General features: G+C 37.5%; 3 protein-coding genes across 3 annotated transcripts in view; 1 reads left to right on the top strand and 2 right to left on the bottom strand.

The window, feature by feature from the left end:
• Nucleotides 1-89: 89 nt before the first annotated feature.
• Nucleotides 90-3,680, bottom strand: LOC109092207 (nuclear factor of activated T cells 2 interacting protein). The gene is made up of 9 exons (XM_042727210.1): nucleotides 3,548-3,680; nucleotides 2,839-2,946; nucleotides 2,602-2,656; nucleotides 2,142-2,253; nucleotides 1,869-1,952; nucleotides 1,361-1,613; nucleotides 1,056-1,200; nucleotides 694-803; nucleotides 90-605 (listed from the first exon to the last, which is right to left on the bottom strand). The coding sequence occupies exons 1-9, from the start codon at nucleotides 3,578-3,580 to the stop codon at nucleotides 444-446; spliced, it is 1,062 nt and encodes a 353-aa protein (XP_042583144.1). The 5' UTR covers nucleotides 3,581-3,680; the 3' UTR covers nucleotides 90-443.
• Nucleotides 3,681-3,867: 187 nt separating this feature from the next.
• Nucleotides 3,868-17,389, bottom strand: part of LOC109092208 (SAGA-associated factor 29-like) — a 32,134-nt gene continuing 18,612 nt past the window's right edge. The window contains exons 3-12 of the mRNA XM_042727222.1: nucleotides 8,184-8,386; nucleotides 7,793-7,872; nucleotides 7,589-7,664; nucleotides 7,316-7,388; nucleotides 5,891-5,955; nucleotides 5,673-5,802; nucleotides 5,408-5,554; nucleotides 5,261-5,296; nucleotides 4,698-4,860; nucleotides 3,868-4,488 (exon numbers count right to left, since the gene is read on the bottom strand). Coding sequence (XP_042583156.1) covers nucleotides 4,372-4,488; nucleotides 4,698-4,860; nucleotides 5,261-5,296; nucleotides 5,408-5,554; nucleotides 5,673-5,802; nucleotides 5,891-5,955; nucleotides 7,316-7,388; nucleotides 7,589-7,664; nucleotides 7,793-7,867 — 882 coding nt within the window. The 5' untranslated portion in view covers nucleotides 7,868-7,872; nucleotides 8,184-8,386 and the 3' untranslated portion in view covers nucleotides 3,868-4,371. The remainder of the gene's footprint in view (nucleotides 4,489-4,697; nucleotides 4,861-5,260; nucleotides 5,297-5,407; nucleotides 5,555-5,672; nucleotides 5,803-5,890; nucleotides 5,956-7,315; nucleotides 7,389-7,588; nucleotides 7,665-7,792; nucleotides 7,873-8,183; nucleotides 8,387-17,389) is intronic.
• On the top strand, nucleotides 15,050-16,064 carry LOC109092211 (nuclear protein 1-like). Its single transcript, XM_019105964.2, has 3 exons — nucleotides 15,050-15,300; nucleotides 15,553-15,687; nucleotides 15,768-16,064. Exons 1-2 carry the CDS (start codon nucleotides 15,201-15,203, stop codon nucleotides 15,678-15,680), a joined length of 228 nt encoding a protein of 75 aa, XP_018961509.1. The 5' UTR covers nucleotides 15,050-15,200; the 3' UTR covers nucleotides 15,681-15,687; nucleotides 15,768-16,064.

The raw sequence follows: 17,389 nt of genomic DNA, 5'->3' as shown, positions 1-17,389 counted from the left end.
AGAAGAATAGAAATGCCCCTGAAACTAACTCCAGGAGGCAAATATTGCCCTTTAGAAAACTGACACAAGTACTACATGCAACAAAAACATCTAATAAAATTGTCATTTTATTATATTCCTTTCAATCAAGTAAATCCTTCATATGAAAAAAAAAAAATCAAAAATTCTTAAATAAATCTGGTGTATATACACAATGTAAAACTGCGTTTATATTGTTTTTGCATGTCCTCAAACACAAGTCAAATGTGTATTGTTCGTGAAACCTTAAAAAAAATTGTGTGGTCTATTTTAAGTGATAAGAAGGTCTAAACAGAAGTCTGACCTCCTCTACAAATCTTTTTCTCCGTCCTTGCGAACCACAAAAACCATACAATTTTACATGTTACATTGCACCCAGAATATGGTTTCAAAAAATTCCCAGCAACATCAATAGTCATGGGCGCTTAGGCCCAGACTTCAATGACGTCACCGTCCTCCATGTCTAGGTCAGCGGGAGTCTGATTATGTGTGACCCTTGTCCCATCAAAGAGAAATCTGGCTTTCCGTCTAGCACTGGCAGCCAAACCAGAGACATACTGAGACAGGACGGACCCTAGAGGAGCATTCTTTAAATAAAAAAGGAACAATGACAGTTTAGTACTAAATTAATTTCACAGAAACACAAGGACATCCAAAAAGATGTACAGTACACACCTTTTGGAGGGAAAACTCCTGCACAGATGCCTTCTCTTTGCCTTGCAGTCGCACAGTAATGACATTACTTTTGTCGCTCTCTTCTTGTTTATTCTCTGTTACTACACAATCTGGGAAAGACAGTAGAGATGAAGAAGAGTTGCATGAAGCCAGCGGGATTTTTATATGAATCATTTATAGAATGATTGCATGTAGCATCATTTAACAAAATAGCAGAGCTCACAACAGGTCTGTCTTTAAAAAAAATAATCGTTTAGCATTAATATTCATTTCCCTGTGGAGTTTTTACACCTGGAACCCGAATGGTGCTCTGTGATGCATGCTAATTAACTCAGCTCAGAATTGCTACTGCTTTCTATTACCTATAATGTCAGCTATGCCGAGACCCAGCTCACTGATGGACGAGTGAATAGGGAGATCAGTATCTTTGTTTAATAACAGAATTTGGCTGGGTCGGACATTGAGTTTGATGGCCAGCTGTTCCACAGCTTTACTCAAAGGAGACGTCCAATCAAAAGGCACATACTTACAATGAAAGTCAAATTTAAAAACATTCTTTTTCCACTTTGAATAAAAAAGTAACTCTATTCACGTTTTTTTTTTCTACCAAACAAATATTCAACATATCGAGCAATACGTCATAAACAGAAGTGTTTAGTCCACTTACTGACAGTATTGGGATTTTGTACAACTCTGTTCGACAGCGGAATTTCAGTGAAATTTCTCGTGCAGAGTCTCTGTCCTCAGTATTCAGTGGACGTCTTTTCTTTTTGCTGTCAGAAGAAATTATGATGATGTCATCGTCGTCGTCATAGTCGTTCACAGGAGACGGAGAGTTTCTGTATTCAACCACAGGCTCCTGAGGCTCAGGCGAGATACACACCAGAGAGCCAATCGCATCCAATTTCCTGTTGATTTCTCTAGGACAGAGAGAGAATGAGAGAATGTCAGGCCTGTTCACTTATCTCTTGCCCCACTAGCGGTTCATTTCATTACTTCTAATATTGTTATTCATTTCTGTACCCTATTTGAAAAAAAAAAAGCTAATATTGACTGTCATGAGAGCATTAAAATTATAAAAACTGCATGAGAAAAGAAGTTCAATCAAAAAAAAAAAAAAAAAAAAAAAAAGAGGTCATTACATATCTTATTTCATAACTAATAACGTCACATACTGTATTTTTTGGTTTGCCCGTCTGCTCCGTTTCACTGGTGGACTACAAGGTGGAGGGGGCGGAGAGGGGGAACGAAGGATTTCCTTGAGAGGTGAGGAAGAACATGGCTTAGGTTAGGCTGATCATTCATCAGATGATAAATGGGCAGGGCTATGGTTCATTTTAATGTCAAGGAGCTACTTATGAGTCGCAAAACAAACAACATTGATAGTGGGTCCATAACGGCACACTTTTTATATGCCAAGGTGAAGCAGAGTCAGTCTGTGTACTTACTGAGCTTCAGTCTGTTCTGGCTCCTCCTCTGAGCCACTCAGATCAATGCTGATTGGCCGTTTCTCTGTGCGAGGTGGGGACGGAGACCACAGAGGAACACCCTTTTCCTCATCTGACACAATAAATGAAAACACTGAGGATGCCGTGGATTAATCCCACTCACAAAATGCTAAAGATCTATAATGAAGAGTGATGAGAAGCCCTCGCTCACAGGAAGCATTACATAAAGGCCAGGTGCAAAACTCAATGTTTAGTTCCAACCCTTCTCCAACACACATACCACGTAGTTTTCAAATAAGCCTGAAGGACTTGATTAGTTGGATCAGGTGTGTTTAATTAGGGTTGAATCTGAAACTCTGCAGGGCTCCTGCGCTCCAGGAGTTGAGTTTGACACCCATGATTTAATGGATCCTTGCTAAATAAAAATTAAATGTTAGTATATAACAAAAAAAATTGATACCTGTGAGACTGGTGTGTTTGAAGGTTATTGGCTTCAGGTTCAAGGAGCTGTTAACCTAAAACATAATAACGTAACATCTGAATCCTCTTTTTTAGCCTATGTTTGCACCTCGTAACACATCCATCCCAGTGCATTTAGATTACAGACAACACATTTACAAACAAGTGGCAAAGGTCATCAAGTATATTCTTCTGAGTCATGAAGGACTTCTAAGTCAAGCAGGCGAGATCTGCTCACCTTGTTGGAGTAAACAGGTACTGTGGTGAAGCAGGAGGCGTCGAGGATGCGTCTGCGTTTGGGAGGGTGTTTTGGGGGGTCTGAACCTCCCACGTCACTGTCTGATCCCTGAAATAAGAAAAAAAGGCAACATATTTCCAATATTATCGCATGGGTTTAAACGGAAATTATATTTGTGAAATACCTTTAGGTAATAGTTAGCTTAGCTGTCTAGCCTGTCAATCGCAACTTAAGAAGAATTATTAAAACTCTGTTTTTACTGACTTGTCGCGGATAGATCACAACAAAATGTTCGGTAAACGACTAATACAATGTTTTAATGGCTATTAATAACCCCAAATGAGAGTAAAATGAATGTACGTGTTCATTTAAACATGCGCAACCGTATACGTTACAATTAAAAACTGGTGCCCTGCAGCTCTGAGTAACGTTACCGCAAACTTGAAGGTAAAACTTGCACATTTATTACTTAAACAAAACCAATTAAAGTGCTTCTCATTTTCTGTTGTTGTTGTTGTTGTTGATAAACGCTAATCGATATGACAACTGATTAGCTAGCGTGCTATTGCACAACAAGACAGTTATAGATAATCACTCAGGGTTGTTTTCTGACGATAACTACTTAAACATTATGTCCGTGTAAAATGTACAGAATCTGAGTAGTAATACTTAGCACTGAATGAATAACTGCTAATAAGCGAGATCTCACCCTTTCAGCCATGGCCCGTTTCCGCGCGCTCATTACCGTGCGCGCTCTCGGTGAGTCGGCGTGACGTCACGTAACAAAGGCTCGCTCACCGAACACTTTTTTTCCGTATCTGTTTAATGTCATTTTTGAATGTGCAATAAAAATAAATTTAAAAAAAAACTTTTTTTCTATTGATCTTACATTGATGACGAGGTGAATATTTAGTAGGATAAGACGACTTGTATAACTATTTTAACCAGAAACGGAAGATAAATTACTAATAACAGCTTCATTCAATAAAACAATACTACTATAGAAAAGGGACTAGGAGTGGTAAAATGTTCATCTTCAAAAATTTTATTTATCTCAATATCAAGGATGTAATTACATATTCAAGATGATTAATAATAGTAAAAAAAAAAAAAAAAAAAACTTAACAGATTCTGCCATTAAAAAATAATCATCAATTCTGAATATTAGGTGAAAGTGTAGTCCTGAATATCTGTGGTGGTTAAGTCTTTACAAGACCCATTTTTTAACATTTAAAGCATGTACTATTTGGCCTTTATAAAGTAGAGGCAAAAGATTTGTGCACCATTCATTCACATGTAAAGGGTTTATTACTTCAGCCCAATTCACTTGCAGTTGTTGTCCTTGTTTCCAGATCCACAAAAACATCATAGAAAAGATGCAGTATAAAATATACCAATACTATGCACATGTTAACAGAAATGGGGGGGTGGGGGGGGGCACATAAAACAGAATCAATGCTCAATATCTTGTTTTCAATCACAACAATCATGCATGGTCTTTTTGCAAACAATGTCTCACACTGTATATTTCTGTCACTTCTTTTTGTTCTCCTTGCAGGCCACTACATATCGCTGAGCGACGTTGAGAGGTGGAGAATAGCCATCAGCATAAGATGTGTCCTCAAACAGAACTGAGTAGTCATCCTGGGGCTGGAAAAGATGCAAGATGTGTCAAATTACAGGGAAATTCTTCTTCTTCATATATACCTGGTCTAATGATGCCACAAAACACACAATAAAGACTTGACTTTCAAAGGGTTTAGAAAAGCACTGCAAATCTTCAACACTTCAAGTATCCCTGAAGCCTCTAATCCTACACTTCAATCAGTCTTTTAACTTTTCCTTCTTGTTCCGCTCACCCGATGTGGCGGTGTGTGGATCAGAGCTCTGTAAAAGCATGTGGTCTGTGGATAGAGGGCCAGCACCAGCTGATCCTTACTGAACAGGGCCTCTGGGTCGGTCTCTGGGTTTGCTTTCCACTGTGGGAGAGGAATTATTCTTCTCCGACTCAATGTGTGTCTCCTGAACAAAAGAGAAAATTAGATCATTTGGAATTACATTACTGTACCAACGTTTGGAGTCTCTAAATGTTATTTAATCCTGTGATCAAATCTGAATTTTCAGCATCATTACTCCAGTCTTCAGTGTCACATGATCCTTCAGAAATCATTCTAATATGCTGCTCAAGAAAAAAGTTTTCTTTGTGGAAACTGAGATGCATTCTTTACAGGATTCTTTGATGAACAGACAGTTAAAATGTATTTCTTTTAAACAGAAATGTATAATTTTTAACATTATAAATGTATTAATTGTCACTTTTAATCAATTGAATGCATCCTTGCTAAAATATCCATTTATTTTTAAAAGTTTGAACAGCAGTGTATCAATTCATATGTGGGTGAAATAATGGAATTGTACTTACTCTTTACCCTCTTCATCAATGTCATCCACTTCATACCTGAAAAGATAATATCATAATGTTACATTATCATTCATCACAATCAGGTTTAAAAGCTAAAATGAAATCATTAAATATCCCTGTAGCTGAGCTCAACTGGTAGATGATTACTTGTTGGTGGAGTGATTGTAGCTGACAACTTCTGCAAGAATCCACTGTTCATCACCATCCACGGCCTTCACACGCGCCGCCACCTTGTCACCCTGTTTAGCCACATAGTCACTGCTGGCTGGTATAGCGCCACACAGTGGTGGTGGACTGAAGGAGTAAGACAGGTATGAATTTGTGAAATGTAACAATTGTAACTCATTATTCACAGACTACAGAAGCATTTCTAAAACAAAGAAAGCATAATGTAGGGGACTCGGAATGGTACCTCTCGCCAGGTTTGCCGATCCAGAGAGGAAGTGTCATGGCTGACTGTTGTAACAGGGTCATCAGGACACCTCTGCGCATGGTCTTTCTGGGTGGGTCAGTGTCGCTGTACACCCCTGCCATTCTGGCAGCTGGAGAAAAGGAAGGGTTTGATTAGCTTCCACAACTGTCCAAATGCATTCAGATGCACACGTTTACAAACTAATATCCAAGACTTACCAATCCGTCTTTCCTCCAAAAGGGATTTAATTTCTGCAATCTTGTCAAGTGCCCGTCGAAGTATACTGTGGGAGGGATGCATATAAATCTGATCAATTAACACAGTGAAGCCTGACATGAAATAATGGTCAGAAAAATAGAATATCTTGAAATGGATCAGTTATTTGGGGAGAAAAAAATAATTTTTGAGGCTTTTATGGCTCATTTTGTACAATATAGGGGGATATTCTCAATACTCAAAGAGTACCTCAATTTTATTCAGAGGCCCAAATTAATTATGGTACAGCTGATATTTACATGCCCAAAAAGTATGATAAAATTCTGATAGCTTGTAATGTAGGCTTAATCAATTAAATCAAACCGGATAGCAGATTCCTTACATAAAATGCATATAAATATCAAGATTTCACTCAACATTTCCAAATAATATGTCTTTGTAAGATGATATCTAAATGCTTAGTTTTATAATTAAGCTCTGCTGTTTTTATTGTGGGGGCAAAACATATAATGCAATGCAATAATGATTAGGATATCCTCAAAAGCCTGATGTATCATATTTGATACTCACATTTTAACATGATTTTTCTAAAAAAAAAAAAAAAAAGATGTATGGATAATCAAGTAAACTTAAGTTGCTTCAGTCTAGTAAGTGTTTATCTTGAAATATTACTAAGAATATGAAAGTTATTCTTAAGTTTACTTTATAAAAATCAGTAAAGATTTCAAAGCATGTGTTTTATCCACCCTCTTCCACGCCCCAAGATGCTCTGAGCAAATTATGGGAGTAACTTCCATTTCACTCTATGAATGCAATAACAAGCATTTTCAAAAACCGGGTACAATGAGGTAACACTTTCGACATACCACGAATAACCCCTAATGCTCGATTATTTCTTGGTGCATTCCAGTGAATTATTCATGGTTTATATCATAAATGCACAGAAACATTCCACAAACGTGCAGTATGTGTTGTCTTTTTTCATTCAGTTGAACTGACGCATGAGGATTATTTGTAGTGCAACCTTATGTTCTGAAGTTATTTTTTTCAGTCATTTTGAGTGGAACGTCCCCCAAACTGGAAGTGCCTCCCATAATTTAAAACACAAGGCTTGCTAGAAAACAGATGGATAGGATTAATAATATTCAACAAGTCTGTCTTTCCATTCAAAACACATCTGAGAGCCTTGGACATAAGTTCCACAAGATGGGGCTATACAACCACAAGATGTTCAAGATCTTCCAGATGTTTCTTGTCAGACGAAAACAAAATATTCACCGCTGAAAAGCATCATTTCAAGAACATTTTGTGAATCATCTAGTGTATTTCAGTACTGATTTGTGTATGTCAGTATTTCTTAAAGTCTTGGTGCATCCTTTGCATTGATGTAAAGTGGTGCAAAGGAAAGCCAAAATGCAGCAACTTACCAACATTCAGCCTCCGCGTCAGCTTTAGCTGTGGTGTAAAGACCCCGCAGTTTTGACCGATAATATGGAGAAGCTGAAGAAGTTAAAAGTAGATGTAAAGAGGAACAGAGATATCAGACAAAGAATTTAATTCATAAACACAAATATAAGAGAGATCTAGTTTGACAATATTGAACATAACTTATTCTCTTAATTTGATTATTATAATTATTAAATTAATATGAATGTGACTTACTCTCATTGTAAACAATGCAATAGGAATTCATGTCTTACTCTTATTTTCTGTTTGCATCCTTTCATGTGTTTTCTGGATGTTGAGAAGGTTGTGTTCACTTCTGGAACGCTCTTCCTGTGTATTTAAGAAAGATTAGGGTGTGAGCACTGGGTGGGTGTAAAGTGTACAAGAAGGAGGTCTTTCCCAAAGCAAATAAACTCAAACTACAGCGATCATGCATGGGACAGCAGAGAAGTGCTCACCTGGGTTTGTTTTATGAGCTGATGCAGCTCATTCAGCAACTCGGCGATTTTGGTGTCTGCTGACACTAAAGCCATTGTACCTCCAAGAACAAAAGTTATATCGGTTAGCTTTAACCAAAATTATTAAGATTCGAATTAAATTGTAAATGTAAAACAAAACCCTGAGAAGACATATAAATATTACAAATATTAAAATAATGCAATTAAACGGTACCACTAACATTGCCCAAAACTAAAGTGATGTTGCCATAATACAATAATTCTAATAATAATGCATTTCACGTGTTATTTATGTAGCTTAAATCCATTTAATAGAGCGCCATTGACTGGACGGAGCTCAGATCACAGCCTCCTCCCGCGCACAGATGAACAAGAAAAGCGTGAATCTCACCTTCAAACACACAGCTCCGCGACGCTCTCCAGGTTCACCTCATGCATAAGTACACGAACTATGAACGAAAAACAGTTTTACTTTCCTTAACGTATATTAGGATTTGTTTTTCGTTCCTGCTTCTTCTTCGTCGTCGTCTTCTTCTTCGGTGTTTTATCGGCGGTTGGAAAACCAGCTTAGGTGCATTACCGCCACCGACTGGACTGGAGTGTGGATCAAGATACATGCATATACATGGGATGAGAAAAGAAGAAAAAAAACTTAAAAACAAGCAAAACAAATAAACTAGCATTATAATAAATACAATTAATTGACTTTCTTTTATAAACTTATTAATATCATCATATATTTTACTAGATGGTTTCTGAGGTTAAAAATCTTTGTTTCTTGTTTAGCCGGTGCTATTTATGTTTTTATACTTTTGCAAAGTACCATCATGAGTAAAAGAGCCCAAGTTTAAACACATGGCAAATAAGAGGTTTGGGTCAGTAGAACATTCAGACAGTATTAAGCCCTCATATGTCCGACTTGAACTTTACTGTGTCCAAAGGCTGTGAATGTTGAAATAATATGGAGTCAATTTTCAACAAAGACACTGGTGAGGGTATGTGAAAAACAAAACAGACAAATGGCGATAAGGTGTGGTTTATCTGGCAAAATATTCCTGATCTGAGCAAGAAGAATGGAGAAAAACAGAGAGATTTGTTATGTTTTCATAGCTGAGTGCATATTGGCTCAGCCAATAAGGTAAATATTTACTGTACAGAATACCTCACTCTCACATGATATCAGTTTGAGAGCCAAGGTAAAAGAGGAAAAGGAAAAGAATTTGTACTAAAACACAGCATAAAATTAAAGAGATCAGGGAAAAGAACAGTTTTATTTTATGAGAGAAACATTACCCAAACATATCATAGAGTGATATGGTTAGAGAGCTACAGAAAAAAGAGAAAAACACACTGCAGTACAATGTGTTCTTCTCATGTGCTCCCTCAGTATTGTTTATGGCTCTGGAAGAAAAAAAAATCTGTAATCTCTAGCCTCCCTTATTTCTCACGTAGCTCATGCGGTCATGTACACAAGACTACATCGTGGAATATTTGAGTGCAGTAGAAAATCTGAATCTCTTGAGCTCTTACTCTGTCATTACAACCACACAGAACCACAGGAGTCTTACTGTAAACTGCATCACCCAAAAATATCCACAGCAGTCATCACACAGACCTCTGCCAAATTCCATTGTAATGAGTAAAGAATATGTGCTTGTACAATGGAGTGCAAAATGGGAGCATGCCGAGAAAAAAGTAAAACAAAACGGTTTAGTGATAGAAATAAGAGATGTAAAGGTATTTTTAAAAATGGTGTAGGATTTAAAACAATTATTTGATCAAAAACTAGAATTGTTTTACGGTTATTGTGAAGTATTATTACAATCTAAAATATATATATTTTTTTTTTTATTTTAATGGATTTCAAAATGTAATCTATTCCTGTGATGGTAAAGAACTTTCACCAGTCATTATTCAGGATACTTTGATAAGTAGAACACTTAAATATTAATATTCCTTTTGAATGGCTTTCAATGGAAAAATATGTTTTTTGCTCTCAGAATCTCACATATGGCATCAGCAGACACTAACAGGGCCATAGCAAAAAAACCTTGAAAATGTCCTATAAAAATGTTATTTAGTCTATGAACTGCAGTAGGGTGGAAGCTTTAGTCTTTGCTCTGAAGGTCCAGTAACGATTGCCTGACGGCAAGGAACAAAACAGCTTGTGGCCGGACTGCAATGAAGCTTGAATGATGGATTGGGCTTCCTTTTTCCAGTGGAGGTAGTGGTTTTGCCAGTTGTGGCAGATTGCATCCTACAATCCTCTATGCTGATGACAGAAGCCACTGTAGTGCTTTTAGTCATGCTTGGTTAAACACACACACATTCAATGAGTCTGTATAGCTATTAGGCACACAAGCAGCACTGGCACACAGAATAAACTGAATTAGAAAGGATTAGACATTGTGAATGTTGCCAGTCACACTACAAAAAAAGAGGCATTTCTTCTACTGTTTTTCCCAGCAAGTGCAATTCAAAGACAATTTCCTATAATACTCTAAAAACGGCTGGGTTATTTTTTAACCCAAAATGCTGGGCTGAGTCTGTTGTTGGGTCATTTTGTTGGGTTATTTTATTACTTTTTTAAACACTTTTGGGTAGTTTCAATTTACCATGTGTTGAGTCAAACCTGCTGGGTTGTAACGCTGGGTTGTTTCAGGCCAGCGCTGGGTTATTTAACGCGCCTTGAAGATGTTTTAAATCGCTCCCCAACTGTCATTTTGGAAGAACAACGGGGCAAAGCCACTGGTTTCAACTGTTTTAAGGTAAGTTTATTTAATGTTTTCATTAATAATTATTTGGAAATTGGCAGAATTATAACTTTATTTGCGGAAACAATACTGTTAAACTTCTACAGGCCAACATTAGTTTGTTAAATGATGAACAGTTTACCTCAGACGGCCATTCTACGTGTAACGTTACTCGCATAATCGTGTTGAGGTATCTGAGACGACAGATTAATACAGTTTTATATAAGTATCAGACAGCGACGGAAGGCTGAAATATGTGAATATCTGTGAAAATAGAGGAAAGAGTCGTTTCTGACACTGAAAAGCGAATTTAACATTTAAGTGAGTCAAAATAAGTCAATACGGCTTTCTGCTATAATGTAAACGCCTGCAGTTGTCCATATCGACATGTAAATCATAAAAATTACGTACAATGTCGCTGGACCGCAGGTCTAAAAGAACCGACGATCCGGTTCAAATAAACCGGTTCATCAATTCTCGGACAAAGTGATTCCCGGAAAAGAATCGACGTCTCAGGGCCTCGATACATTTCAAAGTGCGCGCACGCACAGCGAGTGACGTAGGCCGCGTTAGTGAGGTGATGTTTGATGCCTGTGTGGTTTTATAAAGTCTTTTTACATACGTAAATAAAGGTTTTCTGGTAAGTCATAATTCAAAATGTTGTTTTTTTCTTGTCAGAAGAGCACATGGATACATTTGTGAGAGAAAAACTCGTTGAATGCAGTCTTATCGAGACGTCTAACGGTAAGTTCATGTTTATTATACATTTTACATACATAATTGTTTGTCTGTGATAATCAACTAACACTTGCGTAAATTAAACGCACATATAATTCTGTTTCGTGCTGTAGTTAAAGCTGCACTTTGTAACTTTGTGTTCAGAATGTACATAATTTTATAATGAGCGAATACATTATATACCCATTTTTCCAGATTGTGTTTTTGGCTATGCAGTGTGATCTCACATATCTGTGCCAGTGACTGTGATTTGTGTGTTTCGATACAGCCGCATATTAATATAAACTGTGATTATACTGACTGTAACATCCTATTGATTACACAGTTTTGAAAGCCAATCACTATAGCATATTCAGCTTCTGTAGACCTACTCATAGGTGAATTTAACTCATAATCATGATGAACTTCACACAGTTTATTGAACTGAATCACCGCTATTAAAAATCTGTATTTTGTTTACTTTATTTTATAGGTTGGAACAAACGTGGAATTCCTTAACCGAGCAGAGTACACAAAACCCCATCCATTTGTCATGGCAATTTGAAAATGCCAGCAGATCTATCAGACATTGATCATAATCAATGGACAGGTAAGGATATTCTGGACAATTTCCAAAAGGAATTGCAAATTGTATATTTAATTGCATTTTTCCACATGTGGACGCATAAATTGTGACATAGACCAAACGCAATTGAAAAGCATTTGAATTTCAGATGCCTTACACAGAAACCTGTCAATCCGTGTCAGGGGTGGGACTATACTATGGGACATGTTTGTATTGGGAGATATTTTGTAGTTTTTACCCCCAGATCTCTCACTGTTTGCACTCTGATGCACGTCAGCAAAACAACCTTGTAGTTCTAGTCTTATTTGCCTATTTGCATCTTACCCTATATTATGTTCCTCAGGTGAAAAGCATTTGGTTAATGGTGAATATTGACCAATAGTACCATTGTGGCTCCCACCATTAGCAGGGGAGTGTAGCTGCATTTGGGTTTAAAATGACTAAAAAGATTATTTATTGTGTAAGGTGCCAAGGATATAGGGAGACCCGGGTTGCACTGTCTGTTCTTTAACACGCATCTCTCGGAGTGGCAGCTGCCTTTAGTAGTGCCTTTACCTCCATTGTCCAAAGCATTTGGCACAATTGTCTTTGAGTGATGTCACCTCCCAATACAAACACGCCCCATAGTATGGTCCCACCCCTGACACAGATTGACAGGTTTCCATGTGAGGCATTGGAAATTCAGATGCTAAAGTTATTGCGATTCCATTTCAGTTTTGGCATGTTACATGTGCGACACAGTGAAAAAAGCAGACGTGGTAATTAATAGCACCCGATGTACTTGTTCTTATGATGCATCTAAGCTAACATTAGTCTGTTTCATTCTTATTCCGAGGTCACCGTAGCCACCCAGATCCAGTCTGTATCCAGATCAGATGGTGGAGAGATGACCTCTACAGCCCTGAAAGACAGCGGAGACCAGGACAAACTAGATGAGCCCCAGAGACAGATCCCCTGTAAAGACCTTGTCTCCTAGACGGACATCGGCACAAGTCATCGGGAACCAGATGAGTCCACTGCACAATCTGACTCTGCTGCAGCCTGGAATTGAACCGCTGGTTTGGTCTGGCCACGAGGAGAACTTGCCCCCCAACTGAGCCTGATTTCTCCCAAGGTTTTTTTCTCAATTCTATCACCGATGGAGTGTTTTTTTTGGTTCCTTGCCGCTGTTGCCTCTGGCTTGCTTAGCTGGGGACACTTAATATCCAGCGATATCGTCTACTTGAATGCACAGCTGGACGATAAATCACTGAATCAATGATGAACTGACTTTAACTGAAAATTGAGTATTTACTGTTGTCCTTTTGCATTATTACACACTATTTTCCTATTTAATACTGTAAAGCTGCTTTGACACTGTATTTTTCACTGTGCATTCGTGAAAACGCAAAAAGTAATGCAAGATTTGCAATTGTGTTTTGATTATGTCACAATTTGTCACGTGGAAAACGCAATTGAAAATATAATTTGCAATTCCTTTTGAAAATTGTCCTTCCATAGACAGGCTCTATAGCAGAGTTCACTGCTCTCAGCTGTAGATCTTTGCTTCAAAGCTTTCTAAGTGTTTGACAATAGTTCACCCAAAAATGAAAATTCTGTCAGTAATTATTCACCCTGGTCTGAAAGCTCTCGGGTTTCATCGAAAATATCTTAACTTGTGTTCTGTAGATGAACGAAGGTCTTAAGGGTTTGTAACGACATGAGGGTGAGCAATAAATGAAAGTATTTTCATTTTTGGGGTGACCTATACCTGTACTACCCTAAGCAGTGTACATCTACCTAGGAGTCTTTATATACTTGTTATAAATTTTAGGACATCTTTAAATGATTTTGCATTCTCTGTCTTTTTAACATTTTAATTGTCAATGTAATTTCACTGTGTATTTAAATAGTTAAACATGTCAAAATATAATAATTAAACAGCTAGACACAGGTCATTCAGAACTAATTTTCTTATTTATTGCAACTGTATTTCTGTGATTTTTGCATTTGTTGAAAACAAAAAAAAAGAAAATTGCATGTTGTTTGTCATTGGTACAAATTTTAACACATTTGTGAATGTCTGATGGCATTAAAAAATATTTTTTTTAACAGTCTAAACCTGTATTCTTCATTATTTATTAATCCATGATTGTTTTGTTAAGCATAGGCAAAATTATGAGAATAACCCAGCAAGAATAACCTAGCACCACAAAAATGCAAACACACAAATGGTAAAAATGACTATATCTTGGGTTTTCTCAACAACCCAGCCTGCTTGGTTAAAATGTGTAAACCAGCGTTCTGTCCAATATTTACCCAGGGCTGAGTTGCCAATTGGGTTATTTTTAACCCAGCCATTTTTAGAGTGAATAGTCAAATATATTACAGTACCCCATTCTGACAAACTAATCGTCTGGAAGAGATCTCCAACAGTGAATAAGCAAACCTTTTAGACATTCACACAAAAGGCTACTGAAATGAGTCTTGCACTAAAGACAAATGTGTATATAAAATGTTTTCTTTACAATGTTAGTAGGTCACAGTCCAAAGAGGGACGTGAGAAGTCTGAACACAAAGTCAGGTGCAAATAACAGAGAGAGACAAACATTAACTAAATTAATCTAATCCTTATCAGATATAAGCAAACACACTCAGACTGAGGGAGAAAGAGTTCATGAAAACAGAAATATTAGACTAATTGAAATGTTTAACGTGTTTTTTTCTCTCTTCCTGAAATGAAAAAAAAGAAGAAGAAAAGAATAGCATGAACAGACAGTCAGACTGTCTTAAGCTCTGAGATCCTTATCAAGTGAAATTATGAAACAAAAGTTCGAGTCAAAACAAATACAAAGTCATCTTGCTCTGAAGGACATCCAGTCTGAAGGGTGAGGTCTGATGAGTGTTGCCAGGTCCGCGGATTTCCCGCGGAATTGGGCTACTTTAACACTGTTGCCCCGGATTGTTTTTCATGTCCACGGGTTGAAACGACCCCAATAACCTGATATGCAGCCCCTGTGCTGCGTATTTTACCATGTGACCCCGCCAAAAAAAAAAAAAAAAAACGTGTATTTTACGTATTTTATTTTTGTTTTGTTGTGACAGCCTGGCAACCCTGGGTCTGCTGATTAAACACGAACTCAAATCTGATGCAACTTTCCTTCTTGTCAAGTGGACCCATCAATAGGCGGAGAGCTGAAGGAGCTGAAGGCGGAGCGACGTCTTTAAAAACGGCAACTTTACAGGCTCGTAAACAACACTGAGCCGAGGACAAGAAAGACGACATTAATAACTGAACACCGCACATTTTCCAGCTCTTCAGAGTTGAACGTTTATCCGCTGTTGCTCCAGAAGTTTTCTGTTCGCTGACAAAATGAGCAACCACGTTGATGTGAAAAACATTGAACCGACCACTTTTGAGGACCGCTACTACGATGAATATGAATATTATAACTTAACAGACCGTCATACCGGTAAGTTTTTAAAACGCTTTATTATTATTAAGCTAACAAGTTACTCTAAGTGTTAAGAAAAAGTGAAGTATCTTTTTAGAATTGTGTAACGTTAGCTGCAGTGTTGCCATGACTACTTTTTATGGATTTGGCAACACGTATTAGTTTTCAAAGAGATTCTCCGCGTTCTTCAGAATGTTTGTAATTAGTTCTTAATTCTTACTTTAAACCCGTACTTGTAACTGACTTTTTTTTCCCCTGTGTTGACTACAGAGTGCGCTAGTCGCAAGGGCAGGACGAAGAAGGAGGCGAGCTGTAACACGAACAGACCCAACCCAGCGGGACACGAGCGCAAGATCCTGGAGAAACTCCAGAACGCGGAGAAGAAAGCCAAAGAGTGACGCAGATGTGCGTCCAACATTTTATCTCTCCACATTAACACCGAGAGAGAGAACAAAGTTAACTGAACAATCGTGTTTGTCTTACAGATTCAATCGGACGGCTATTACTGGCAACCGACCACAGGTGTCTCTGCGGGAAACGGGCGCTGAGCTGCAGCAGGAGTGACTACACGCACCCCTGCCTCAGGACGAGATGAGCGGCCCGGGGACTCGGTGTCGAGCGCACCGCTCCGTGTGTGTGTGGTGGGCCTTGCGAGCACCTGTTCAGGGGAACCGATATGCTTGTGATGTTGAATGTATAGGTTTTAAACGGGAGCTTTGAACACGTTTGGTGTTTTGGTACATTTTAAAAGTTCTTCTTTTAATAAACACCACTTTTTTCCATTTTTTTTTTTTTTTTTTCTTGATGAATTTTTTGTGATGTTTTTTATGACATCCTAATAATATTTTTTTTTTTTTTTTTGTATATTTTGTATTCTTTTTTTGTGGTGGATTAAAACATGTCATCAAAATTGTCTTCAAACCAAAATACATATTCTTGTCTTAGGACAACTTGAACTTTTTTGGATCCACTTCAAATGTTGACTACTGTATTTCAGAGCTACAAAGTGCTCCAAATGACCCAGTATACCATTCAAATCTATTAAGGCTGTCATGTGCTAAAGCCACAATGTAGGTGATAGCAATCTATAACACACAAAATCTCATCTCCTCTAGAGACAGAAAGAGGGCAGTAGTGAAGCAGTGAAGAGATGTGGAACTGAAAATGAGATGTGTCGTGTGGAAATGAATTTTTCACAGAGGATTACCTAGAAGCACTATGTATCTCATTTAAGAGAGTTTTGAAAAGCATGTGCATTATAGTTCAAAGCAAATATGACTGTCTTTATTAGTGGCCTTTCCAACAGGAGTGAGAAGTGGAATAAACGAATGCAACCACTACACCCACACAACTTCTTATGCTGAGCTTTTTACAGTACATAAACTATACTTTATAACATTTCATAACAATATTCTTCATGCCTATTAATTGGACACTGAAAAGAACAACTCAATTAACTTACACTCAAGGAATGCACAGTTGAAGCTGCATAACATCACAGGCAGTTACTTAAGCAGAGCCGTTCAGTAAACATGAACTGAATAAGAAACTGAAGGAAAATGAAACTGAAAATTAGTTTTGCTTATGGTGAGTTATGTAAGCACTTTTAAATGGAGTCCATAAATGTTGAAAGATCTATATTAGGCTAATTTAACATGTAGAGCTATGCACACTGAACCAAAGCATTAGCAGGTCACATAAATCTGTAGGTTGATCAGATTTTAACTCCTTTTCTCTTTCCAAACGTGCTTTGAATGATATCAGCATGTGAAGGTCAAGAGTAAAGAGCTGTCATCTGCAGCCTGAAGGCTCATATATATACACAGACACACGTATAAACAAGAAGACTGAACAACAATAATAAAAAAATGCAAAATTATTATGCAATACATCAAAATGTAGGAATATCTCATGTCTCACAGTAAAATTACACCTTTAGCAGCACTAATCAAATAATAATCACTAATATAATAAGATCATCACTTAAATAAATGCAAAACTGTCTGAAATGTACTTAAGTTTGAGAGAGATGGAAATTATGCTCATATTTAAGAGCAGTTATACAACTTGATATTCATCTTTCTATATACACATACACTGAAAGAAC

The sequence above is a fragment of the Cyprinus carpio genome, chromosome A3, assembly GCF_018340385.1.
Source record: "Cyprinus carpio isolate SPL01 chromosome A3, ASM1834038v1, whole genome shotgun sequence".
Classification (NCBI taxonomy): domain Eukaryota; kingdom Metazoa; phylum Chordata; class Actinopteri; order Cypriniformes; family Cyprinidae; genus Cyprinus; species Cyprinus carpio.
Note: the sequence above shows the minus strand (reverse complement) of the source record. Positions and strands in the feature narration are given on the sequence as shown.